Source organism: Podarcis muralis, chromosome 2, assembly GCF_964188315.1.
Source record: "Podarcis muralis chromosome 2, rPodMur119.hap1.1, whole genome shotgun sequence".
Classification (NCBI taxonomy): Eukaryota; Metazoa; Chordata; class Lepidosauria; order Squamata; family Lacertidae; genus Podarcis; species Podarcis muralis.
The window spans coordinates 40,059,200-40,086,438 of record NC_135656.1 but is presented as its reverse complement, the minus strand read 5'-3'; the positions used below and the strand labels follow the sequence as shown (position 1 = coordinate 40,086,438).

The 27,239-nt window shown below is 45.6% G+C and overlaps 1 protein-coding gene across 2 annotated transcripts in view; it reads left to right on the top strand.

Annotated features, from left to right (window-relative positions):
- Positions 1 to 5,591, top strand: part of PMP22 (peripheral myelin protein 22) — a 28,811-nt gene extending 23,220 nt beyond the window's left edge. For both annotated transcript variants that reach the window (XM_028717127.2, XM_028717128.2), the window contains exon 5: positions 3,903 to 5,591. In XM_028717127.2, the coding sequence (XP_028572960.1) occupies positions 3,903 to 4,069 (167 nt within the window). In that variant the 3' untranslated portion in view covers positions 4,070 to 5,591. The remainder of the gene's footprint in view (positions 1 to 3,902) is intronic.
- Positions 5,592 to 27,239: the final 21,648 nt, after the last annotated feature.

The window sequence follows — 27,239 nt, the reverse complement described above, 5'->3', positions numbered from 1 at the left end:
AAAAGGAGGAAAAGTTGCACTTTGAACTTTGCCTGCAGGGAGAAAACACCCACAAGCTTTGTTGTTTGTAGTTTTTGTAATAAAGCCGTTATTTGATTTGTTTTACACTGGTCTCGTGGTGTCGTAGTTTCTGTCATTTGCCACCAGAGGAAAAAAACCCTCTAACAACATTAACTACAGAGACAGTATGTTAACATGGATTCTCCACAAATCACTGGGTGGAAATCTGCACAGTCACTCTGACATCCGTTGAAGAAACTCTTAGAACCCTCCAGTTTGCTAGTACAGCCAAAAAAATAAATGAAAAACCACCCAATAATAAATGAAGTTATGGATGAGGATGCCCTTCTGAAGAGGTATCATTTAGAAACTGAAAACCTGAAGCAACTCATTGATGTTTCATCACAATCCCAGCCGGCACAGATCCTTGAAGAGAAGAATGCTCTTCAATAGTCCCCAAACAGCTGGAGGGCCAAGTCTGGCCATCACTGTCCTAAGATAATCAGGACTGCCTTATGTACTGCCTTCTGCAATGGCACCATCTCTTGGACTTGCCAACCACTTTCCCAGGGCCGAAGTACCATCAACCGCCATTCACCCACTCAGTCCACAGTTCTGACTGCTGTAGCGCCAGGCTTGAAGGGGAGCTGCTGTGTGCTTCTGAATAGTTCTTGTGTCAGCAGCAGCTTCTCCTGTCCCTCATCTCACTAGCATTGGGTGAGCCTTCCACACCCTGGCTCCTAAAGAGAGAGAGAGAGAGTCTGTTTAAGAGCCTCCAGAGTGGGAGCTGTTTTGGCTTGTGCTCAGATTAATTTGCATTCCTCCAAAAAGGTTTGCTTTTTCAAAGTCAGGGTTGCATTTCCTCATAACATTCCTGGGGCTTTATGGACATTAATCCATACCTTGTATATACCGTTGCTGGTAGCTGTGAAGATTTAGGAGCCTCAGCAGCCAGCATAAAGATAGCTCCTGTTCGTGTTTTTCCTTATTCTCTCCGGCCAATTCAGTGTGAGCAATTGGAACCTCTGTTTCTGTTGGGTGGAGCATTTGGAAGCCAGCCCTGCTCTCCAGTCCATGAGAAAGCATTTCCCAAGCCGTCAATCACTTTCTTTGCAGACGATCTTGCCCCCAAGGCAACCTTCCTTCCTGTGACTCAGCCCTGTGCTGCTTATAAACTGCAGTTTAAATATGCCTGGTTTTAATGTGTAACTTTCCAGCATCTTTGGAAGGAGCAGGGTGCTGATCACAGGGAACTGTCTGGGTAATATTAGGTGTACTTCTGTTCTTTGTGTGGGTCTTTCAGCGAGAGAGACCCTAAGGTTCATCCAGTCCACCCGCCTGCAATGCAGGAATATGCAGCTGATCAAACTTGCAACCTTGGCATTATAAACACCATGCTCTAACCAAGCGAACTATCCAGGAAATGCAATTAAAACTGAACTCAGTCTCCGAGTACATGATGGTTACACAGTATTGTAACTAGAAAACAAAATCTGAGTTTTGAGCATATGCTTTCATAATAGGTTTATCATGCCAAATTCAGCAACTTTCATGCAGAATTTTTTTTACTTTTATAATGACCGATTGATGCCATCAGCATTTGAATACAGCATGTTATGAATTTGTATCAAATCTGAAGGGTTTTTTTCCCCTGCAGAGACGTGCAGAAGCAGATCAGATTACAAGATCAATTTGTGCACATGGCAGATACTGACTTTCAAAATAACACTTGTGTTTGGGTTCCCAGTTCTAGACTTTGAATGCAAACGTTCCATAGCACCAGGTTTCAGTCATACAAAACTTATCCTGGTGTTTCCAGTGGCTCAAATATGTTGCTTTGAAATTTCTTCCAATGCTCAAAGTTGGAGGGCGGGGGAATTATTTGGGACGGCTAAATTTTATGTTAGGCCCAAATCAATTGACTGGTGCCATCTTCCTCTCCTATCCTATAGGATAGTGCTTCCAACTTCTTCTGCGTGTGCCCTCCTTTTGCTAGAGATGCAAATGAGTGCTGGAATTTCAACTCTATTCTGGTTCAGAGATGAACCCGGTGGCCTTTGCTCCACCGGTGGGTGTTCTCCCATGGAGATTGCATCAGATACTGTCTCTAGGAATGGACTTTCCATTTTCTTTTGCAAGATGGGAACAGAAGACATTTGTATTAATTCCCTACCCCTTTAAGTGCCTTCTCTCTCCACCCACCCTCCACACTTGTTGGAGGTCCAGTGAAAAAAAATTGGTTACTTCAAGCAGAAACAAAATCACCACCATCATCTCCTCCTCCTTCCCAGCTCTTCCCATGCACAATCCACACTCTCTTGTCTAGTGCCAGTAGGTGATTTGTGGCACGACTGCTCTGCTCTTTTTTTCCACCCCATCCCACCCAAAGTGAGAGACAATTGCTTATGCTCCCAGTCCATGGGCTGGTGGCTGTGGCTGTGGGTGTCCTCTCGATGGCCCAGAGAATGGGAGCTGCATCAGCAGCTTCTGAATTCAACACATTCCCACTCCTGCACTTTTGTGCAAACAAAGGGGGCAGTGTGGAGGGAAAGAACAGCTCAAATATCACTGTGGTTAGGTGTAGGTGGTCCTGAGGTCACAGGGCTTTGGAACAGAGACTACTCTGGTGGCACATTGAGCAGGTTGTGGAATTGCTGGGATCAATGAAAAGGCCTTGTTCTGGGCACTGAATAGAAGAGCCATTGTGTAATCCTGGCAGTCGCTGGTGCTGAGCTTTTCAGGAGGAGGGAGGAAATAGTTCTAGAGCTGGTATTGCTGAGGTGGCAATACAAAGATGCTGAACTTAGAGGCATTAGTGCAGGAAGGGGGCCTGGCTTGACCTGCTCACGCTTTGATCACAGGGGCTTAGGGCACTGGAGGCAGCAGAGTGGAAAAAAAAGAAGACAAACTTCTGCTTTAATTATTAGCAGCAAGGCAGGATTAATTATTCCCTAGTACATTATAGAGTAGGGCCTCAGCCAGACCAGCGTACCTGTTGAAATGCAATGGAGCAGTCCTTCGTAGGAAGAGAGGGCTGATCCAATTTCCTCGATTGGGCATTGCAGACTCCTCCCAGCTCAAAAAAGAGGATTGGTGGCCATTTCTTTCAGTTAAGAGGAACTTTTAAGGTGGCAGTTGTAATAGGAAAACTTAGGTACTGTATACCACAGTAAATCCAAGATGTGGTGTTTCTGGAGATAGAAGGATAGGCTGATCCTGCATGAATTTAATTCTCTTCTCAAAGCTGATTAAAAACAAACAATGCTAAGGTCCTTATATTGAAGAATACAAAACTGCAAAAGATAGTGATGCCTTGGAGTTTGCAGAACCTTAGAAAGTGAGGCTCTTCTTGGCAAGCACCTGTGTGATCCTGCTTTCAAAGTCTCTTTCCCTATTGGGTTTCTCTTCCTCAACAGGGAGATACGTTGAAAGCCAGAAGAGCATGTGTGCACATGCGTACATGCTCAAGCACTCGCCCAGTTGGCCCTTGGGGGCAAAAAGGCTGCTCACACCTGCTTGCAGCCTGAAATTTCTTGACGTAAGAGGAACCTTGCCAGATTGGGCCAAAGGCCTGCCTAGTTTGGTATCCTATTCTCACAGTAGCATCTTGAGGTGCTCCTAAGCAGGGTATGAGCACAACAGCTCTTTCCCCAGGCACTGGCATTCGGAGGCATATCTTGTCAAGGTCTGTGGCGAGCAGATATTGAGAGTGCCTTGTCCTCCATGAATTTATTTAAAGGCCCCCAAGCTGATGGATCTTGTTAAATATTGTGGTAGGGAAGTCCAGAAGGAGTTAGGTGGAGAAGGAGAGATGTTCATTATAACAGACACATCCCAGCTTGATCTTCCATGTTGGACCTGGATTGGCTTGCTTACATTCTTTGCTGACTTCTCTTCCGCAGGTCTATGCGTGATGTCCGGGGCCACCATCTTCACGGCGAGACATACAGATTGGCATCCCCCTGTAGACAGCATCTCCTTTGGCTTCTCGTACATCCTGGCCTGGGTGGCCTTCCCGCTGGCCGTCATTAGTGGGGTGATCTACATCATCCTGAGGAAGCGCGAATGATGTGTCGAGGGCGGCCGCTGAGACTACAGCACTCAGGACAAGGGGGCCTTGATGAGTTAGGAAATGGAAACAAACAAATAAAAAGGAAGTTAACCAAAACAATATCAACAAGGAAAAAAAACAACCAAACTGAAAGAAGGGTTACTGTGTTCATTGAAGATGTATATAGTATCTATGGTTTAAAAAAAACCTATTTATAACACTTTTTACATATATGTACATAGTACTGTTTGCTTTTGTTTGTTTGACCTGCCGCCATGTTTAAAGCCTAAAGAAAGTGCCTAAGGACTCTTTAACTCCTAACAGCATAATCAGAGTGCCGTTCCCCCTCCCCTCTTGCTGTGGAAGCAAATGGATCCCTCCTCCATAGCTCTCCACTTCCAATCCCCAAGCCACATGACAAGGCAAGAGCCATAAACTTGGTCCTCAGATAGGTGTGATATGCCGCCCACTGCACTGATGTTTGCTTATGCCCCTCATATGCTCACGTTAACTAAAAGATGGGTTGCAATGGCCACGTAGAGGGGAGGGGAATGTCAACGATGAGGAATGCATGGCTGGGTGAGCCCAGCTTTGGAACCCCTTGGAATGTTAGTCAAGCTGTGGTGTTGTATGTGAAGGATAGTCCCACCAATGCAACCAGAAGCTGCATAATATCACCACCTTCCCCACCCCCCTCTTCGTATGACAACTGGAGCTCCTGGGAGCACAGAAATGTCGCCAGTCCTTCATAAATCCCTCTTTAAATCAGGTCCGTTTCTCTGTACTTTGAGATGGCCAAGATGAGCACTGATGCTAAGAAGAAGAAACACTGGAGGGAGACACGGGACGAAAAATAAGTCCGCCATATTGGTTTGTAACTACCCACTGGTGTGTTGCCCCCCAACCTTGCCCGTTTTGGGACAATAGGCAGAAAGAATAAGCTAAAGTAGGGGAAAGCAAGGAACCCTTCTAAGTTCCAGACCCCCGCCCCTCTCCATAACCCCTTTTACAAAATTGAATACCAAATCTGTGAAATGGTGCTATCTATTTACCATTCCTTATATCGCTAAGCCATTTAACCTTACTCACTGGAAAGTCAGATAACGATTTTGAGATAAACCAAGGAATAGGAATGATAAATAATTCTTGTGTAATATATACAGCCTGTAACTGCTTTTGTACTTAGGAAAGTTGCTATCATTATTATTACTATTATTATTTTTTAATAAAGCATTTATAACCAAGGTATTTCTCTCCCCCACTCCTTTTACTTCATGGTCGGGAGGGAAGTAAGTGAACCTTCTAGCCCCTTGAGGATCCCTCCCTCCTTCCAGCTCCTCTGTAACCCTTTTCTGTGTGTCCCCCCCCCCAAAGTGTGTCTGGCAATGAACTGTATTGGCAGCCGTGTGTAGATGTGTAAGCGGTGCCTTTTGATGCTAAGACTCCAGACATTATTATATGATTATTTTGCTTTGCTTTTCTGATTTTATACCAACTTGTGTGGACTAAGAAGCAACAAAATAAAAGTCAGAATAACTCACATGCTTTGGCCTTTGGTTGTATATCTTTGGGAAGGACGCAAGTATATGTGGTTAGAACAATAAGATGCTGTATGTATTTATTTAAGGCAGGGGTAACCAATGTGGTGGGACGCGGGTGGCGCTGTGGGTAAAAGCCTCAGCGCCTAGGGCTTGCCGATCGAAAGGTCGGCGGTTCGAATCCCTGCGGTGGGGTGCGCTCCCGTTGCTCGGTCCCAGCGCCTGCCAACCTAGCAGTTCGAAAGCACCCCCGAGTGCAAGTAGATAAATAGGGATCGCTTACTGGCGGGAAGGTAAACGGCGTTTCCGTGTGCTGCGCTGGCTCGCCAGATGCAGCTTTGTCACGCTGGCCATGTGACCCGGAAGTGTCTCCGGACAGCGCTGGCCCTCGGCCTCTTGAGTGAGATGGGCGCACAACCCTAGAGTCTGTCAAGACTGGCCCGTACGGGCAGGGGTACCTTTACCTTTACCTTTAACCAATGTGGTACCCTCCAAATGATGGTCAATCATCAGGAATGATGAAAATGGGCATCTAGCAAAATCTGAAGGGCACCTGTTAGTTACCCCCATTTGGGGCTAGCATATCCACTAGCTGCCTGCAATGAATCATTCCGTAGGAAAATCTCTCTCTCTCTCCCTCGCTCTCTCTTTCTCTCTCACCCATTGCATACCCCAACACTGAAGACAAGCAATAAACAAGCCAGGTAGGAGAGATACACAAGGTAGACATTTCAGGGCTGCTTATAGTATGACCTCTTTGCCTTCCCTATGGGATGATTCTCTTGCCCATGGGTAGGCAGACTAAGGCCTAGAGGCCGGATCCAGCCCAGTTGCCTTCTAAATCCAGCCCGCGGATGGTCCAGGAATCAGCGTGTTTTTACATGAGTAGAATGTGCATCTCTGGCTTATTTGTGGGGCATAGAAATTCATTCATTTTTATTTTCAAAATATAGTCCAGCCCCCCACAAGGTCTGAGGGACAGTGAACCAGCCCCGTGCTGAAAAAGTTTGCTGACCCCTGCTGTAACCCTTTGTGTTCTGAGCCATAGCCTTCATCAGAGGCCTAAAGACGACTGTAGTCTTTTTGCTTTGTGATGCTGGATCTTAATGGGAAATTGATATGGCCGCTGACGCAGGCTACCTCTCTGGGGAGTGTTGGGGGCCAAGAGGTCATGACTTAAATCCCACATGGGGTTGGTTGGGCTCCTCCTACATCTTTGTGAACCAGGCTGCCTGGGTGGAGTTGGGTCAATAAAACTGGTGATGCTCCACTCACTGTTTTTGTGCTTAAATTGGGGCAGCTGACTTAAGAGGCCAAAATGGAAAGAACATTGATCCACCAAAATGCCAGCACTTTCCCCATTCAGGCTCTCTTACTATCTGCTGTGGTACAGGTGGCATGGAACACTTTAAGATGGGGGTTTTTTTGGGGGGGGGTGCTAGGCGAAGAGTCTAGGGGACATGGGTGGCGCTGTGGGTTAAACCACAGAGCCTAGGACTTGCCGATCTGAAGGTCGGCAGTTCGAATCCCCATGACGGGGTGAGCTCCCATTGCTCGGTCCCTGCTCCTGCCAACCTAGCAGTTCGAAAGCACATCAAAGTGCAAGTAGACAAATAGGTACTGCTCTGGCGGGAAGGTAAATGCCGTTTCCGTGCGCTTCTCTGGTTCGCCAGAAGTGGCTTAGTCATGCTGGCCACATGACCCGGAAGCTGTACGCCGGCTCCCTCGGCCAATAAAGCGAGATGAGCGCCGCAACCCCAGAGTCGGCCACGACTGGACCTAATGGTCAGGGGTCCCTTTACCTTTACCTTTAGGCAAAGAGTCTCCATTTGGCCTTTGGCCTTTCTGTTGCCCTCACAGTGGTTAACACTAATGGATTTGATAAGCCTTACTGAAACCTAGTTCCCTCTGGATATGTTGGACTACAACACCCACCAGCCTTTAACATTGGCATTACTGGCTGGGGCTGATGGGAGCTCAACATATGTGGAGTTAATTGGTTGGGGAAAGCTGGATTTCAACTTTGATGTTCCAAGTGGCTGGTTGGCATTATTATAAGGCAGTTAGAAAAAGTAAGTGTGTACTCAACATCACATGGGCAGAAATAAGGTTAACAGGTTGTATGAGGAACATTTGGCCTTCCAGATATTACTGAACTATAACTCCTGTCAGCCCCTGGCAAGTTATGAGTCAGATACTGGAGATTCAATATGTCATTTGGTTTTTGAAACATCTGATAATGGATTGGGCAAAGAATGATTTTCCCACAATGCACTCAAATTGCTCTTTAAATCTTGGCATAACTTGGAATTCCTGAAACTCTATCTTTCTTCCTCATAATCTCTGCCCTACATGCACACTCCTGGAAATTATAGAGCCTCATGCATTTGAGGGAAGCTTTTCAAATGCTCCCTTTTCATTCAGAAATGTTTGATCTGTGAATTTCCACAGAGGAAAAGCTTGGCTGATATTCAATACACCTTTTGCAGGCACTAGACTGGATTACAGACATTGCTACACTGAAGAAAATTGTGTTTGGTGTCTCAGAGAAAAAGCATGTTTATGCTTGAGCAAAAAGCAAACAAACCCCTTTATGCTTGGCCGTAGCAGTTTAGCAACTCTTTAAGTCTTTATTTATCAGTGGGAAAGATGGTGAAACTCTGCCACCTCGTGGTAAAAGGTGGCACCACCAGCAATTGCTCTTCCTGATGTAATTTGAAATGGGAAGAAAAGTTATGGTTTTTGCTTTTGAGCTTTTAAACGTTACAACAATTTTGTTTTTAATGCATATTTTGGGGGGAGCTATAAGACCACAGGGAAATGGCCTAAGCTTTCTGGAAATATGAATCCACTCCTTTACAGACTTTGGTCTTTCAAATTTCAGCAGTGCCCTGCACAACACCAATATTCAGGGCCCCTGCCTCTCACCTTATGTTCTGCTCAGTTCACTATGTGTCATAGTTCCGATGCCCTGTAGTGCTCCCTAGACTTGGCACCCAGTGTGGCACAACCAGTTGCACTGCCCTAAATCTGCTTCTGCCAACAGATGCCCATGGGAAGCTCACATGCTATTTAAATAAGAGAAGCAGGGCAAGAGCAGTCCTACGAAGTCCAAGAAAACAGCAGCATGATTAATGAGCAGAGTCAAGGAAGCTATTAGAGGCAAGTAAGCTTCATTCAGAAAATGGAGCTCTTGCCCAAATGGGAACAACAAGGAACACAATGTTGGCACAAGAAAAGCAAGCGGACGTGAAAATAATATGAGCAGCGTATATCCGGAAACATTTAGACCAACCATATAAATATATTTAAACATATGAGAAAGGAAACCAGCTGGGGAGGTGATTGGACAAGAGAGTTAAAGGTGTGCTATAGAAGGATAAAAAGATTGTAGAGAAGTTTTATGAACTCTTTTTGCATCTGTCTTCATGATGTAAGATGTAACAACCTTAACTTCACATAGACATTGATTTATATCTCTCATGTCATCATCTGCTGGGCAGCAGAGTGGGGTTAAACCCTGTGTTGGCTGTGTGCACCTGTTCCCAGCAAGGGACAGCACCATCAGACTGAGCAGGATTCAAACTCTGATCTCCTCTGGAGCTGGGAAGACACAGAGAGGCCCAACTCGCTCTTTGTGCGGCAAGCAAAGCTATGGCTTTGCGAGAGGGAGGGAGGGCTGGAAATCAATAGGGGAGCAAGATGTGTTGGAGCAATAAAACTGCAGACACTTCCGTCTTATGCTCAGCCTGTGTAAATAAAGCTCTATATCCAAAAGACACCAGAGTCTCCAATGAGCTTCATTCTGAGGAAGCCCATTCCAAGGTATGTGCTCACACCCCTTAAATCTCTCACCCCTTGGAGATTGGGGTTCACTGGATGCTATCTGCTTTATCCACATCATGCATGCACATCTATCATGCTCCCCTCTTTAATCACCTTTTCTCCAAACTGAAAACCCCCATTAGGGCTGTCCACTTAAGTGTACAATGTACCTCAGGTTACATAAGCTTCAGGTTACATACGCTTCAGGTTACAGACTCCGCTAACCCAGAAATAGTACCTCGGGTTAAGAACTTTGCTTCAGGTTGAGAACAGAAATCGTGCGGTGGCGGAGGGGCAGCAGCAGGAGGCCCCTTTAGCTAAAGTGGTGCTTCAGGTTAAGAACAGTTTCAGGTTAAGAACGGACCTCCAGAACAAATTAAGTACATAACCAGAGGTACCACTGTACTCAGTCTTTATGTCCACATTTCCACACACATCCCACATTCACCTCACTAAAAAAAAGTGTGCCACTCCTATTTTTGGCTGGGGAGGAAAAGATTGCTATGAAGTGGAGCATCTATGAAATGCCAACAGTGAAAATGTGGTTGGTTAAAATGTGGAATAACGTAGAAAGGTTGCAGAGTACATTCAGTTGCAGGGAAAACCCTCAAATTTTATGATAATTGGGTATTGTTTATAAACCTTATGGGAAATAGATATGGATTAGATATCAACTGCGATAATACATTCTAACTAACTTGGAATGGTATTGAGTTATTATGATGATTAATAATTGTATTTAGAAACTTGGCCTACATTACACTTTATTATATTTATGCTATCATTTTAATATACTTGATTGTATTTGGTGCTATTGATTGGTACTAACCTAGAATTAATCAGAATAAGGAAATATGAATATGGAATGATATTGGGTAAGCAAGAAGGGTGGCCAGGTTTCTGAATATTGAGTTGATTGTGGAGATATTAACAGTTGCTCTGTATATACCAGGTGCAGATTAACTGAACTCTCCTTTTTGACTACAGTTCTGGGCTGAAAATAAGGGTAATTATATGTATATGTGCACACATACCTTCACATACATTGCACTGTCCCTGCAATTTCTTCCCCTAATTTCCTGGTGAGGCCACCAGACACTTGAACAGATCTTGCCATGTGCAGGCAGATCTGAGGCAACTACGTTTGGAACCCAAGGAACCTCTAGAATCTCAATGCACTCCCATGATGGTTAAATTATAGCAAAACTGTCTAGGAAAGCAGCTGGGTAGGAAAACAGCATCAACATGCTGAGAAACAATCCAGAGAGGAAGAAAGAGCACCTATTGGGGAAAAATGTTTAATGCATGCTGCGTCCTAAAAGTAATTCGTTTAACAACTCCTTCCTGCACTCGACAATAAACCCTTTTGCAAAACGTTTTGAGCAAATACCTTTGTCTTTCATTTACCACCTTGTGAATGCCAACATATAATTGTAATGCTCTCTCTGTGTTTGTTTAATTTCATTTTCGTTGCATGTGTACCTCAACAACAGTACTTCCTTGTTTGGCCACATGGTGGCAAGATTTAGCTGGGTGTAGACACATATCGAAGGCACTGTAATTGAATTACTTCTTCTTTGACTCTGAAGACTTCTCAGTGGATGTGAAAGGAGTGACAACAGCAAATGCTTTGGTGTGTGTGTATTGTTGTTTTGCTGTCTGTGCTGCCAAATACAGCAGTTCTTTCCAAGGAAGAAGAAGAGTTTGGATTTGATATCCTGCTTTATCACTACCCGAAGGAGTCTCAAAGCGGCTAACATTCTCCTTTCCCTTCCTCCCCCACAACAAACACTCTGTGAGGTGAGTGAGGCTGAGAGACTTCAGAGAAGTGTGACTAGCCCAAGGTCACCCAGCAGCTGCATGTGGAGAGGCGGAGACGCGAACCCGGTTCCCCAGATTACGAGACTACCGCTCTTAACCACTACACCACACTGGCTCTCACTGGGTATTAGGACAAAAGGAATGAGGAGGTGAAGAGGAACCAAAACAGTTTTATTAACAAACAGCAGGCATGCAAAGCATAAAATAAAACATACCCGACAGGGGCTACCCAATCTCCCCTTCAGCTGCCCGGAGCCCCAGGTAGAGCAGCAGGCGAAAGACCCCGACCGTCGGTCTCCCAGCAACAGGTCCTTTGATCTGGGCAGAAGCTCCCAGGGCCCCTCCCACCTTTGGCTCTTATAGCCTGCCTTGATGTAATCAAGTGCACCTGGCATTACTCATGATTAATACAGAGTGACTGAGAGTCTCCCACTACCTGCAACCGGCATCCAGCCAGCACTTGCAACACAGAAGAACCCAAGAAACCCCCGACAGGTGTGTGTGAAACACAAGAATCCAGCAGACCTCAAACCGGGGATGTTAAAGGGAAAGCGACATGCCACTTAACTCCTCGAAATACAATTGTCTTCCACATTTCCACTACACTGTCACAAAGAAATAAGGTGAGCAAAAGCCTGAACGAGGCAACAGAAGGCCTGTTTCTGTCAGCAGTGTATCCAGAAGCGAATGTGTTTATGAATAGTTCTCAGATTATAAGATGTTCCCCACTATCATGCTTTGTTGTTCTTGCATTCTTAACATGGGAAAAGCCTTATCTAGAGTGGAACCATTGGCCAATCTAACTCAGTGGGTATGTTTAGCCTGGAAAAGAGGAGACTGAGAGGAGATATGATGGCCATCTTCAAATATCTCAAGGGCTGTCACGTGGAAGAGGGAACAAGCTTGTTTTCTCCTGCTCTGGAGGGTAGGACCCGAACCAACAGCTTCAGATTACAAGAAAGGAGATTCTGACAAATTATCAGGAGGAACTTTCTGACAGTAGGAGCTGTTTGACAGTGGAACAGACTCCTTCTGGAGGTTGTGGACTCTCCTTCATTGGATGTTTTCAAGCAGAGGTTGGGTGGCCATCTGTCATGGGTACTTTAGTTGAGATTTCTGCATTGCTTGTGTGTGTGTGTGTGTGTGTGTGTGTGTGTGTGTGTGTGTGTGTGCGTGTGTGCATGTGCATTGGAGTAGATGACTCTTTTAGGTCCCTTCCAACTCCATGATTCCAACTATGTTTCTCATGACTAATTCCCTGCTCCACTACAGGTGTAAACAGGAGCAGTGGGCTCCTGCTGTGGAACTGCAAGGCCAACAATAACATTGCTTATGAGGATGGTGGGAGAGCAGAGCAGGGTAGTCATGAGGCTGGGGTTACACAGGCACCCTAACAGGAAACCTGTACAGTGGTACCTCGGGTTACAGATGCTTCAGGTCACAGACGCTTCAGGTTACCGACTCCGCTAACCCAGAAATAGTACCTCAGGTTAAGAACTTTGCTTCAGGATGAGAACAGAAATCACATGGCAGCAACAGGAGGCCCCATTAGCTAAAGTGGTACCTCAGGTGAAGAACAGTTTCAAGTTAAGAATGGACCTCCAGAACAAATTAAGTTCTTAACCCGAGGTACCACTGTATTGGCTCTGCCAGTGCACCCTCTCTGGTAGGAGGGCAGTGCCAGATTTAGGGTGGTGCAGCAGGAGGTTCCCCTGCACAGGGCACCCAGCAGAAGGAGCACACAATTGAGAAGATCCATTTGGGGGTGCCAAATGTTGGCCTCACTCATATTACCATATTACCAAAGATGACCAAAGTTTGTCCCTACTCCATCGCACTATGCTGGCTGCTCCCAGGTATTAATACAATCATCTCAGAAATTATCACTCATCCACTATTGTAAGATACTAACATGTAGCTTATTTAACATATCATTCAGCTCTAATAATCACTGGCTGCATTTTATTTTATTTTTTGCCTCACTGCCATTCAACTCCCACCGTACTATTTTCTCCATTATGCGCTTGCCAACTACAATTTCCCTTCACACATCTGGTGTCATGGGTTTGAGTCCATGGATGTTTTATGCCACAATATATTTCACAGAAACATAGAATTGCACAGTTGGAAGGAGCCCCAAGGGTTATCTAGACCAGGGGTCAGCAAACTTTTTCAGCACTGTCCGATCCACTGTCCCTCAGACCTTGTGGAGGGCCAGACTATATTTTGAAAAAATAAAATAAAAACGAACAAATTCCTATGCCCCACAAATAACCCAAAGATGCATTTTAAATAAAAGTACACATTCTACTCATGTAAAAACACCAGGCAGGCCCCACAAATAACCCTGAGATGCAGTTTACTCATGTAAAAACATGCTAATTCCCAGACCATCTGGCCATCGAACATCTGTTTAAAAACCTCCAAGGAAGGAGAGTCCACTTTCTGATTTCTTAGTCTTTAAGGAGCCACAAGTCTCGTGAGTTGCCTTAGAAGTCTTGGTAATAAATATCATTAGATATGTAAACCCATTTACATAAAATAGCATTTTAAAATCAAAACTCACAATTGCTTGTACCTTATGTGATCTCTCAGAACCCATTTTGTGCAACAGTATTCCAGTGGTAGGTAACCCATTCTTTAACTTCCTTTTATGCAGCCCGATTTGCCACCTCCTCCCAACATCCACCTTGGGTAAGAAAAGACTGTGTGGTGCTAGAAAACAAAAAAAGCACATGAGGAGAAGTGAAACCTCAAACTTGTGCTCAAAAGCAGTAATTTATTATCGCATGTTAATTGTCCAAAGCATTCAGTAACCGTCTTCCTATGGGACAGTATAAATGAACAACACATGTGAAATATACATATATAACACGACACACCACATTTGTATTTATCTTCCTTTTGAAGTTGGACATTCATTGATTTGCTTTAAGATGTTGCTTTCATTTTAATGTCTATTTCATATACGTTATTCATTTGCACTGTCCCCGAGGAAGGTGGCTGAACATCAGCTGTATAATTTATTGCCTTTGTATCCCTGTCTTCTTTCAGGAAGTTCAGGACGGGTTACACAACTCTATCACATAGACCCTTTTATCCTCATACGTTGTGAGGTAAGTTAGGAGGAGATACGGTGACAGGTCCAAGGTCACCCAATGAGTTTCATGGCTGAAGAGGGCTATGAACTCTGGTCTGAGTCTGTCTCTCTAACAACTGGTGTACATCACAGTATTTCCAAAATGTATCAGGTGAGTTATATGGACAACTTTTCAGCAGTACACTGAAGCTCCAGCATTCCCCTTGGGTTATTCTTGTTGGTTTTCTTGTGTGGCCCCACCTCCTTTCTTTTGCCCATCATTTCATTGGATAGGAACATAGGAAGCTGCCTTGTACTGAATGAAATTATTGGTTCATCCAGTTCATCACTGGCTACCTTGACTGGCAGAGGCTTTCTAGAATTCCAGACAGCAGCTGTTTCCAGCCTTACCTGGAGATTCCAGGGATCAGAGGCACCAGCTTAAGAGGGTGCTTGGTGGGGGGGGGACAACATCACACACCAACACAGGGACATCCCCTGGGACCTCTCACAGTGCACAGAGAAGTGAGGTGTGTACCTATTGCCCAGATGTACATAAAGAGGCTCTCCATGCAATTGAGAACAAAGAAGGAAGTTGGGTGAGCAGATCAAGCATTGTCCACTGTGGAGGACCATCACAAGAAAGCTTTTGTGCAAGCAGAATTGGATAATAGCCGCTTCCCAAATCTGACATAGAGGACCACTGACAAACATGCCAAGGCACCTTGATTTCTAGGCATAGTATAATTTGTCATCTGCACACAGTTTCACTTTTTCATTTTTCTTCCTCTCAACTCTAGGTTAATGATCCCACCTGTCTTACACTCAGACGGCCTCATTCCATTGAAAGTCCTCCTTCCTTGGATAGTCTTTTCCTGATATCTTGGTGGGGCAGAGGAAGAGGGAGGCTTAGTGCAGAAAACTGACAGCCCACTTCCCAAACCTGACACTCCTGTGGAAGATAGGTCCTCAAACTGAAGACGAAAATCATTTCTTGTTTTCATTATCAATACTATACACACACTGTTAAATCTTTGGTAGCAAGTCTTTTAGTGTTTTTCGGAGTCAGAACGAATCTATAAAATAATATATAAATAACAATGTTCATGAGTTCCACTCTTGCACCCTATCCCAGTCCTATGGACATTTTTCAGTTCCCTGGACAAGGTTCTTCATAAGATCACAGAACTGTAGAGTTGGAATGGTCCCCAAGGGTCATCTAGTCCAATGTCCTGCAATGCAGGACTCACAGCTGAATCCCTGAAAGATAGCTATCCAACCTCTGGTTTTTAAAAATTTCTTCCATTACAGATTTTCTTGGGTTACAAAAGTACATACACTGTCTCTGTTTTCAGAGCAGAGTCCACCACCTTTCGAGGTAGTCCATTCCACTGACAAACAGCTTTTACCACCAGAACATTCATCCTAATGTTTAGCCAGAATCTCCTTGTACCTGGAACCAATTGGTTCAAGTCCTACCTCCTGGAGCAGCAGAAAACAAGCTTGATCCATCTTCTATATGATCATGACATCCTTTGGGATATTTAAAGATGGTGATCATATGACCTCTCAGTCTTATCTTCCCCAGGCTAAGCAAACCCTACTTCATCCAACCATTTCACATAAGGCTTGCTTTCCAGACCCTTGATCACATTCAGCTTGACTTGCCCACTCAGGAGCCCTTGCCGCCATTTCCCCATTACTACTAACAAACACCTCCAGCAAAGGCTGCTCTGCACACCATCCAAAGTCCTCTGCATACACCTTGCCACAGCTTATGCTGCCAATGAGTCACTGCACAAGATTTATTGCATTCAATTAGCAAAGCAACGAAGTTTGTTAGCCACACGTAATTAATCAGCCAAACAAAATCAGGAGAGACGAAGTGCCCCACTTTCCACACCGGCACCTTGCATCCCACTCAGTGCAATTTCTTGACTCCGTTGGTTAAAGCTTACTCAAGTTTTTATTAGGCAAATAAAATGAGCTTACAACAACACACGCTTTTATCGCTATCTTTTAGCAGGATGTTTTTCTCACCCTTGTTGTTTCATGTGGCATAAAATTTTATGGTGGCACTTTCACCAATAGGGTTTATTGCCACTGAAAATCAACCACGATGCAGGAAGCATAGTGTTCCTTCAGTAAGAAAACATTTTGCTTCTCTGGCCAATGGCTCGATCTAAGTGGCTTCTCAAAATAATAATAATAAAAATAAAAATAAACAGCTACATGAAGGATCAATAAAGGAAAGACAATTAAAGGGAAATGGGGGAATGGAGTGGCTGAATGCATTCAGTTTTCATAAAAAGTTCCCCAAGCACCCTTGTTTTGCAATATCACACCCCAGGGCACCAGAGGTAGGTGCCTGTTAATGTGCTCCCCCAAACAGCAGAGCTTTGACATCTTTCCTTAACAGCTTTAATAGGGTTTTTTTCCCCAGGCCCTGATTGGCTAGCATCCTCTTCCTAGAGGATGCCTAAAGTAAAATCTGCACAGCAGCCTTAAGACTTCACCATCATTCCCTCTCATTAGATAATCATGTGAACTGTAGTTCTGGCAGTTGGGATCAGGATGTGCAAAATAATTCTCAGTGGGTCCAGCCTTAGACTATTTGGTGCCCCATATGAGGAGTATCTTTTGCACCCTCTGCCATTTTGTTTCAGCTTTGTTTTTCGACTACCATTTGAAACCAATTTCACAACACTGGTACATGATTTGCATGCCATGGTTTATTCCTGTCATATAAAACAATAAATTTGCACACACGTAGATCTGATCATGAACACTCATGTGCACACAGTTTTTTGAAGCAGCACTGCTGTTGCACACATTTTTCTCACATTTAAATAAAACCATGACTGTTAAAGCAACACTGGTCAGGCAGGTCAATGCTGCCAGCGTTACAAGTGAATATGCCACCCTGCTAGCTACCCTGAGCACCAGTAGGAGAAAGGAAGGGGTCTAACAAGTACAAGAAACAAGCCAGAAAACTCCTCATCCAAGGTGGTTTCAAGGTGGTTACAACTAGGGCCAGGTCCTTTTCAGTACTGGCCCCGACTTGGTGGAACACTCTATCACAAGAGACTAAAGCCTGCAGGACTTCACATCTTGCTGCAGGGCCTGCAAGACAGAACTGTTCCACCTGGCCTTTGGTTTGGACTCAGTCTGACCCTTATGTTTCCCTCCCCTTATGGTTTTCATCTATGGGCTCCTTTTAAAATGAGGCTGCATTTTAAATTGCATTTTAACCTGTATTTTAACCTGTCCCCCCCCATAATGTTTTTACTGTCATTTTACTGGTGTTAGCTGCCCTGAGCCTGGCTCTGGCCAGGGAGGGCAGGGTATAAATAAAAGTTGTTGTTGTTGTTGTTGTTGTTGTTGTTGTTGTTACTTGAATCACTGGCCTCTATATCTGGCTTTGATTTTCTGCATGATATCAAGCTACAATTTCCAGGGTTTGGGGGGGTGGAGTGGGAATGTTGGCACTGAAATCGCTTTGAAAGCAATGGTTATATGTGTAAGTATGCATGCATTTGTATAGTGTCTATCCCTCACTGTCTGATAAGAATCAAGCAAGGTGGCTTACACCGTTCATCAAGCACAGGAAAGCAAAACAATAAAAGCAATTAATAGGAGAACTGAAACTGGGAGCAATGACAGCAGGTGAAAAAGACAATACAGTGGCGCCTTGGTTCTCAAACTTAATTCGTTCTGGGAGTCCCTTTAACTCCTGAAACCATTCAAAAACCAAGGCTCAGCTTCCAATTGGCTGCAGGAGCTTCCTGCACTCAAGCAGAAGCCAGGTTGGATGTTCGGCTTCCGAAAAACGTTTGCAAACCGGAACACTTACTTCCAGGTTTGCGGTGTTTGGGAGCCAATTTGTTTGGGAGCCAAGGCATTTGAGAACCAAGATTCCCCTGCAGTAATGTTGGGATATAAAAGCCATGTATCATGTGGCTTGCTGCCAGAAAAACAGTCATCAAGTCAGGATTTCCCCACCCAGATTTCCTTAACTCTTCTGCCTTCAGTACTCATCTTCCTACAATTTTCTTGGTCGCTGATCTGCATGGGAATTGCAGCACTTCAAAGCTGATGGCAAGATGAAACCCATCAATCCCAGCCCAGATGCCCGATACATGCTGACAGCAAAGTTAGTTAGTAGGTGGTTGGCCATGGTGCTGTGTGACCTGCGCTAATATTTATTATAGCGGGGGACTTGGAAGAAGCCAAATTTTGAGGAGCACATATCCTATATGCACTGTGGGGAAAAGAAAGGGGTTGTGTGTCCTACCCTGAGTCTAGCCCAAAGTGCTGGAGCTCAGGGTATCCATACAAGCTCTGCTTGCAGTGCTGATGAAGAGAGATTTGATTGGATGCCATCGCTTAGGGAGGGAGGGAGAGAGCGAGCTGAGGCCACACTGCTTTAGCTGTTGCATCCCACCAGCAGGAGGTCATACAGCCCTCTTGGCTTTGATCTCTGCTTCCCATTTTGCATCCATCAATGTCACTTGCTATCTATAACTGCCTTTGCCCTTTCCCTTTTCCACCCCCCCCACCTTATCTATAAAGACCTGATTCCAGTATTTCAGAGAAGTGGCTGAGTGGAGGCCAGGTGGAAGAAAGGAGACAATCCCTGCCCCTAAAGATGGCTTAATTACAGCATCCCATGGGTATATAATATCTGAAGAAAACTCGGTTGCATATAGGCCCTGCCTGCCACTCCCCACCTCCTATCCCTCCAATGGCCTCTGTTTGAAATTCACTCATTTTCACAGCTTCATCCATCAAAGAACACTTTTCATCTTTAGAAACAGTGTTAAAAGAGAAAAGGGGGGGGGACAAACTCAGGGAGCTTAATAGGATTTCGGACCACCCCAAAACACAACACCCCCAGTTGCTGCTGCTGGTGTGCTGTTTGCTTCTTTAACTCTCCCATCAAAAACTGCTGTGTTTAGGAAAACTTTAAAAATAAATAAATCAGAAATAGCTCAGCCGCTTTCGGCAGAATCTATTCTAGGTGCTGAAAAGAGTTGAATTGGGGCTGCTTTTCTAGGAGTGTAATCGATCACCCTAATCCAGACGCCTGTCTTGATTCTCAAAAGTGCAAAGGGATGTCCATTGACATTGTTTTTAAAATATTTGTACTGCAGAGAATCTAGGGAAACTTATCCAAGTCTGGCCCAGGTGAACCAAAAACTAAAGCAGTCTTTTGGGGTGGGGTGGTGGGGAAGAGCAACGATACTGCTTAGGGGTGCCAATCATGGGCGAAGCCAAGGAAGGGCAGGGGGGCAGCTGCCCCCCAATCAATCAAAATCAATACAAATCTGATGTTCTGCTCCCTCCCCCAACAAAAGCCTGCCTCCTTTGACAAAAATCCTGGCCACGCCCATGGTACCAATGAAAAAGCACATGGTCTAGAAGGTGCACCCCAGAATCTTTTGCAATGTCATAAAGAAATGCATAATGTTTGGAGCAAATACTGCTGCAGCAGCAGCCCTAGGATAAAAGGTGTTCAGCCTGCTGCTTACGAATTAGCAGACTGTCTCCTGCAAGGAAGGACTAGGACTCAGTAACACAGCATCCACCGGTAGTTTTTTGTTTCACATCATGTCCCAGATTTTCTTCTTCCGTTGCTTTATTGAAGGTGTCCTACCCATTTCCCATGCAATCAATATGCATCACTGTTATGTGACTAATCAAAAGACGTTACTCTGTCCTTGAAGTTTTAGATATCCCAAAATATTGTTGCTGGATTCAGCTGCAGTTGACAGCCAGTTGTTTCTTCAATCCACCCCCGCTGAAGCAACCATCCCATCATATATGGGGGGAGGAAAGTACCTTTAACTAACCTTCCTACATCTGCAGCAAGTATCTGATACCGTTCCATACACTTTCATTTATCTGGACTATAATACCTGCTATATATTATTTTATAAACATCTCCTTTGAGGTTCACGCTAATTAAGTTTATCGCTCTCTGTTTGCATGCATATCCCCATTTTTCACCAGAAATCTCAAAAGAGGGAATGAACTTCTTTTCTTCTTTATTGGAAACAATACCCTGCAAGGGTATCAGTTTTGATGGATATTCCAAGCCAAAAGCGCTGGGAAAGACACCTGCTTGGAGCTGGCGAGTCAGCGTTGACAGTTACATGAGCTACATGGATCAATGATTTGACTCACGATACAACAGCTCCTAAGGCAGCAGCGGGGAGCCCTTTCCAAGCCAAGGGCCACTTTCTCTGCTGGGCAATCCTCCAAGCACCACATGCTAGAGTCAAAAGTAGGTGGAGCAAGAAATGCAGGTTTCACCTTTCTATGGTAGGCTGTTTTCGACACACAAACTCATCTCTATCCTCCATCCAAACAAACAAGAGGCATTGCCAGAGTTCAAGGGCATCTTCCAGCCACACAAAATACTTGGGGCTCCTGCAGAGTGCCCATTCCTCATGCCAGCAGAGTGTGCCAAAAGAACACAGAAACACCAAACAGTTCTAGGAAGAGCCAGTTGTAGATGCAGTCTTTCCTTACAGCATACTGACCACACTCTGGCCAAGGGCAGAAACCAGGGACAAACTTGCCTTAAACACAACATTTATACTGTAGATTGTGCCGACTCATTCTCACATGCTTGCTGACTCATTCTCACATGCTTGCTGACTCATTCTCACATGCCTAACTAGCTACAGGTGCAGGACAAAACACACCCAAATTAGACAGCACACTGAAACTAACCCTTTCTTATCCTTCTCCCTGCATGTATAAACCCTTATACAGTGGCTTGGGAAAAGTTTCAGGGTCTGAGAAAAGTGTACTTATTAAATTTTGGGATGAAGTGCTGGACAGTTCACAGAAACCTAAAATTTTCAGCAGAATTTTCTTGTGCTCTGTCCGGGGGGGGGGGCATCCTCTTCCCAGGCCCCTGGGGGGGGCAGTGTGAGGAGGCACATCTTTCGGATGGGGTGGGGGTGGCTCAGAAACCAGGGGCAGCTGCCCGGAGGAATTAGGAGATGGGAGAGGACGCTGAGGGAACACTTCGCAAAGGAGGATGTCTGAAAAGGGGTGAGAGGGTGCCAGCTCTGCAGGAAAATGGGTGACATAACTGGGCTCCTGAGCCCCACAGGGGTGCCGCAGAAAGAATGTAGTTGGTCAAGGGAGCCGTGGACTCAAAAAGGTTGAAAACCTCTGGTTTTAGGTAGACAACATTTGTCATTCACTGTCAGGTGAGGGGGAAAATCATTCTCGGTTGTCCTGTTCCAAACCTCTTGGAATCTCTGTCCTGATCTCACACCTCCTTTTCTTGAAACACCTACTGTGGAAACCACTAACCTCACGATGTTGGAATTATGCTTCCAATCCTGGTTATTTTCCCAGCAGTTTTCATTCAGAGAACGGTATCCTCCTCCAGTTTCGGAGACAGGGCTTCTTTCTCTCCCTGCCCCTCTGGCCCCTTCATCCAAAGAGAAAAGAGGCGATCCATTCACCCTCAGCATTCAGGGAGGCCTTTGAAGTAAATTAAACTAAATTAGTGCCTGTGATACAGATGAACTTCAGGGCCTCCTGCTGTGGCCAAGCCAGGCCCTTTGAGGAATCCACAACCTTGCTCCCTTTCGCCATTGCTACTAATGCACCGCGAAGCACCTGGGGGGTGATTTGGCCGTGATCCCATCTGCCCTGGCACAACACCTATTCCCCTGCCAAGGAGAGGGGAGCCTTTAATGGGCCAGAGAATGAGCCGGGATAATGAATTACTTTCCGTTTGCTATGCTGTGTCTAATCTTTTTTCTTTTTTGCATGTGCACACTTGCCCTTCCCCTCCTTTAATGAGAGACCCCCTGAGTCCTGCCATGACCCACGCCTCAAGCGCTGGTGCCTCTGACTGCACAGGGCAGGCCTGGAGCAGCACCTGACCCTTCAGCCACACAGAAGCAGGTGGGACAGGCTGGGGATTTCATACAGATCAGATCAGCAGATGATCATTAATGCTCCGTAGGTTACATTTCCCCAATGGGCAGGCTACTCGATGGGCTTTTGTGTGCAACGAAGCCACCTGGGAGCCTAAGGGAGGGAGCGTGAATAGGAAATAAAAGTCAATTTGAGGTCTGGGGCAGCGTGTTCCCTGATACAACTGTAGGGGAACAGGTTAGGGGGATTAGCAAGCAGCTTAACTCATATTTACAATAGGGGAGAGGAGAGTTTGCTTGTTGTGTTCGGTTGTTTGTTAACCCTTTCTTAAGACTTCCGGCTACTGCCCTCCGAGCCAGCCCGCAGATCTCACTGGAACAACACCCAAGAGGTGTAAGGGAATTTAGGATCATCCCCTTAAGGAACTTGATTTCCCCCCTACAAAGTGGAATGTCCCAAAATTTGCCATTGTCATTGGAGTCATCTATTTGCAAGAGAGCAGCAGAGGGGATGCACATGCATGGATCCAGTGCCTTGCCTTGTTTAGGGTCAGGAATTCGATTGAGTCTACGCTGTGTAGCAGGGACGTGGGTGGCGCTGTGGGTTAAACCACAGAGCCTAGAACTTGCCGATCAGAAGGTCGGTGGTTCGAATCCCCGTGATGGGGCGAGCTCCTGTTGCTCGGTCCCTGCTCCTGCCAACCTAACAGTTTGAAAGCACGTCAAAAGTGCAAGTAGATAAATAGGTACTGCTCCGGCGGGAAGGTAAACGGTGTTTCCATGCGCTGCTCTGGTTCGCCAGTTATCCTGGCCACATGACCCGGAAGCTGTACGCCGGCTCCCTCGGCCGATAAAGCGAGATGAGTGCCGCAGCCCCAAAGTCGGCCATGACTGGGCCTAATGGTCTGGGGTCCCTTTACCTTTACCTAGCAGAGGGGATGCACATGTATGGATCCAGTGCAATTGATGGCCTTGCCTTGTTTTGGGTCAGGAATTTGAATGAGTCTACGCTGTGTAGCATTCAGTTGGATAGAACCCTTACATTCTAAAAGCATGAAATCCCCTCCTAACTAGGCTATGTTCTACCTTCCCCATTGTGAGCAGCTTGCCTCTGAATACCAGTAGCCTGGAATCACAAATGGGGAGAATGCTCTGGTACTCAAGTCCTGCCCATGAGCTCCCCATAGGCATCTGGTTGACCATTGTGGATGCTGGGCTCTGGCCTGATCCAGCCAGGCTCTTCTGCTGTTCCTGCGGCTGACCAGACATCACCAACCTGAATCAACGAGTGAGGACTACGTGGGGTCAACTGGGGATGTGATGTTTTTGTTGGGTACTTCATTTTATTTTTTTAAGTCTTGCTATTTCACACACCCCAAAGAAACCCTGAAGTATAAAGAAATAGAGATTGTAATAAGTCTTTGGATCCAGGAAAAATAAATAAAAGTAAAATGAAAATACACAGGCTAAAAGAAACGACCATAAGCCAGGTAGAGAATTGGATTATATAAAAAAAAATTAAGGGAGAGAAGAAGGAAAAGCCAAAGGCCTAAACATTCCAGTCTCTATTTCTTCTGGGAGATAATACTTTTAATTTTTGCTACACAAAGGCTATGTCCTGAACCAGAAGGGGTTTGCCTCATTCATCATGCTTCCTTGCCACACAATGCCAGGCCTGACAACCATAACACTTGAAAATGAGAGGAGTGGACATAATTAATGCTCATGAATTGCAAAGACTTCTTTATAAAGGGCTCCTGCTTGCCCCGGACCATCTGCTTGGTATCACCAGGCCTGGAGCATCCCGAGGCTATAATAATTTGTGGCTTTAATAATTTTACCTCTTAATTAAAGCTCAGTTTGCAGCATAGTGAACACAGGCCAGTGGGCCTTGCCCAGGCTGGATTTAAATGCGAGCATCCTTGATGGATGAATAACAAACACTGGACTCCATTAGGCAACATTACTGAGGGCAATGAGTGGACCACTTCCAGGTCCCCCAGCCTCTGTTGTTTGACCCATGGAAGGGGACCCTGGTTGCTTCCAGATGACCTGTTTATTGAGTATTCATCCTGAATACTTTGCAGGGAGATTAAGAAACTCAGCTATTTATCAAACATTTTCTCTTCTTTGTTTACAAGGTGGGTAGATGATGTTGCATCAAGCCAAGGTTGTCCCCCACTCTCTAAAATGTGTTCCCCTTGAATTTTCTGGTATGCAATTGAATCTCACCTGGAATGATAGCTGGGCTCTCCCTCCACAGCTGGAGGCAGTAATGTTTCCAAATACCAGTTGCTGGAAACCAAGGAAAGGGTGAGTATTCTTGTAGTCACATTCTGTTCCTTGGATTCCACTCAGGCATCTGCTTGGCCACTGTGAGAGCAGGATGCTGGACTAAATGGGCCATTGGCCTGATCCAGCAGCCTCTTTTTATGCTCTTGTCTTCTTAAACAAAATGTGACTGTGTTGCTTCCCCGTCATTCCTCCCCTCGCCTTGTGCAGAAAGTAAACGTTGCTGGATGTCTTTGAGCTGCAGCTGTTCTTTACTTAGGGAAGACTATGAGATTCCATCAAATAATAATAAAGAAATAACATCCACCAAAACATCCATAAATTGCTTTGAAGGGGAAACTCCTGTAGTCCCTTTGCTAGCACACCTGCGCAGAACAGGTTATCTAATGAATCTAATGCATAAAGAAGATTGTGGTAGGGGAGCTTAATGTGAGTTCAAGTGTTGCAGGCGCTGTCCCTCTTCTCCTTTCATCTGTGAGCGCTTAGAGGGCATGCACCAATAGCAATGCAGCGAGCTCATTGCTTATACCTGAGTCTTGGATGAGGTGACTGTGGCACTACCCAAGACTCCCTGTCCATCTCGATTTGTAATTTTAATTCAGTGGTTTGGGCTTTTTTTGTTTGTTCGGTGGGGGTTGCCTGCTTTTTTGGCCTGTCTTCTGTTTTGGGGGGGGGTGTAGGTGCTTTGCCTGTTTGTTTGTTTGCTTGCTTGCTTGCTTGCTTGCTTGCTTGTATGTATGTAAGAGGCAGGTTTTGAGCATCATCAGTTTCTCTTCTATGAAATGGGTACTTAGATTTCCAAATGTGCATGTGGGTGCTAGCTTATAATCAAGAATCAAGGAAGGTTAACCTTTGAAAGAATGGGGAAACAGGCCAGAGGAAATATAACAGACATCAGAAGGGCACTCCCTGATATATGAATGGGCTAATGCAAAACAGGAAGGCATCTCTTTGGCATCTTTTTGCCTGATTATTGTTTTTGTCAGGGAAATGGGGGATTCTTGCACCATCCATCTTTAGCTTGTGACTGAAGCTTTGCTATCGTTTGTTAAAAGACAATAGCTCTGGAACAGGTCAACACATTTTGTCGCCTGAGGTGAAAAACAAGATGCTTCCCCTTCCACACACAGATGCCGACTGGATTGGCAGTTGAAGTTTACTTCAACACTAGCATACCCTCCAATATTTTCATCCCCCAAATTGGGGTGTCAGGAGGGGTGTGCCTGCTGGTCTGACACTCTGGCGATCATCCGCAGGGTTGCACCAGAGTGGCTTCTGGCCCAGGACTCTGGCATGAGGACTCATGTCAGAGCCCTGGAGTAAAAAATTAGGAACATTCTGGAATCCAAACAGAAGCCAGGATTGGCTTCTGTGATCTGGGATTTCCCGCTTAAAATGGGACACTTGGGGTGTATGCACTAGTGATGCCACAGCACCCTCCATCACACAAAGTGTTGGTGCTGACCTTTAAAGCCCTAAACGGCCTCGGTCCTGTATACCTGAAGGAGCGTCTCCACCTCCATCGTTCAACCCGGACACTGAGATCCAGCGCCGAGGGCCTTCTGGCGGTTCCCTCATTGTGAGAAGTGAGGTTACAGGGAACTAGACAGAGGGCCTTCTCGGTAGTGGTGCCTGCCCTGTGGAGTGCCCTCCCAGCAGATGTCAAGGAAATAAGCAGTTATCTTGTTTTTAAAAGACATCTGAAGGCAGCCCTGTTTAGGGAAGTTTTTAATATTTAATGCTGTCTTGTTTTTAACACTCGATTGGGAGCCGCCCAGAGTGGCTGGGGAAACTCAGCCAGATGGGCGGGGTATAAATAAGAAATTATTATTATTATTATATACTTGAGGACAGCAGGCTGGTTTAGGGAGCTTTGCCCCTCAGTTCTTTGCTGCTGCTCACTCATGGTTCTGCCAAGCACCAGCTCGCTCCCCTGTTCGACAAACAGTGCAATGTGGCAGCAGTCTCAGGTTGTGCCACATGGGCAGATCCACAAACACATGATGCCTGCCGGAGTGTGTGGCCTGTGCTGCCTGCCTCTCTGCTTCCTCACCCAGTCATGGTTTTCCCCAGTGACATCGCTTATGATGCAACGAGAGAAGGGGATTATCAGGCAACCCAGCCTGGCCAAACAAGCATCCCCACCACTGGGCCACCAGTGGATGGGAATGGCTGAGGGTAGCCCCCACATCACCCACTTGCTTGGGGGGCAGTCGCCTCCTTCTGTTTAGTGGTCACAGCAGCCCTGGCATGGCAAACTGTTGGTGTGCATCTCGTCTCTGCCACTGATCGTCTCTTCCACAGGCTCTCACTGAGAGTGATGCTGCATTTGTCAATGGTGTGCACAGCTGAGATGTCCACGGCAGGACTTTGCAGTGAAGGTTTGGCAAGGGAGCGATTGTAGTCGCCGAGTCTAGTGGGCGCCTGCCACAATGAAATGAAAGCCAGCAAATGGAGTAATGGAATAAGCTGCTATCTTTGCACCCAGACTGTCCCCTTCATCCCCCCCTCTTTGCACCTCTTTATGACCTTTCCAAAGCTGCACAATATTTAAATGAGAAGGAGTGACCGTGCGTGAAATGGATGGGGGTGGGGGTGGGGAATCAATTCACACCTCACTGTTGCTAAGAGTGAGGCCAAAGGCCAATGCCCATTAAGAAAACCAGTTATGAATTAATACCCCATAATTCACATATCTGGGGGCCGTGTACGGACAGAACATTTTA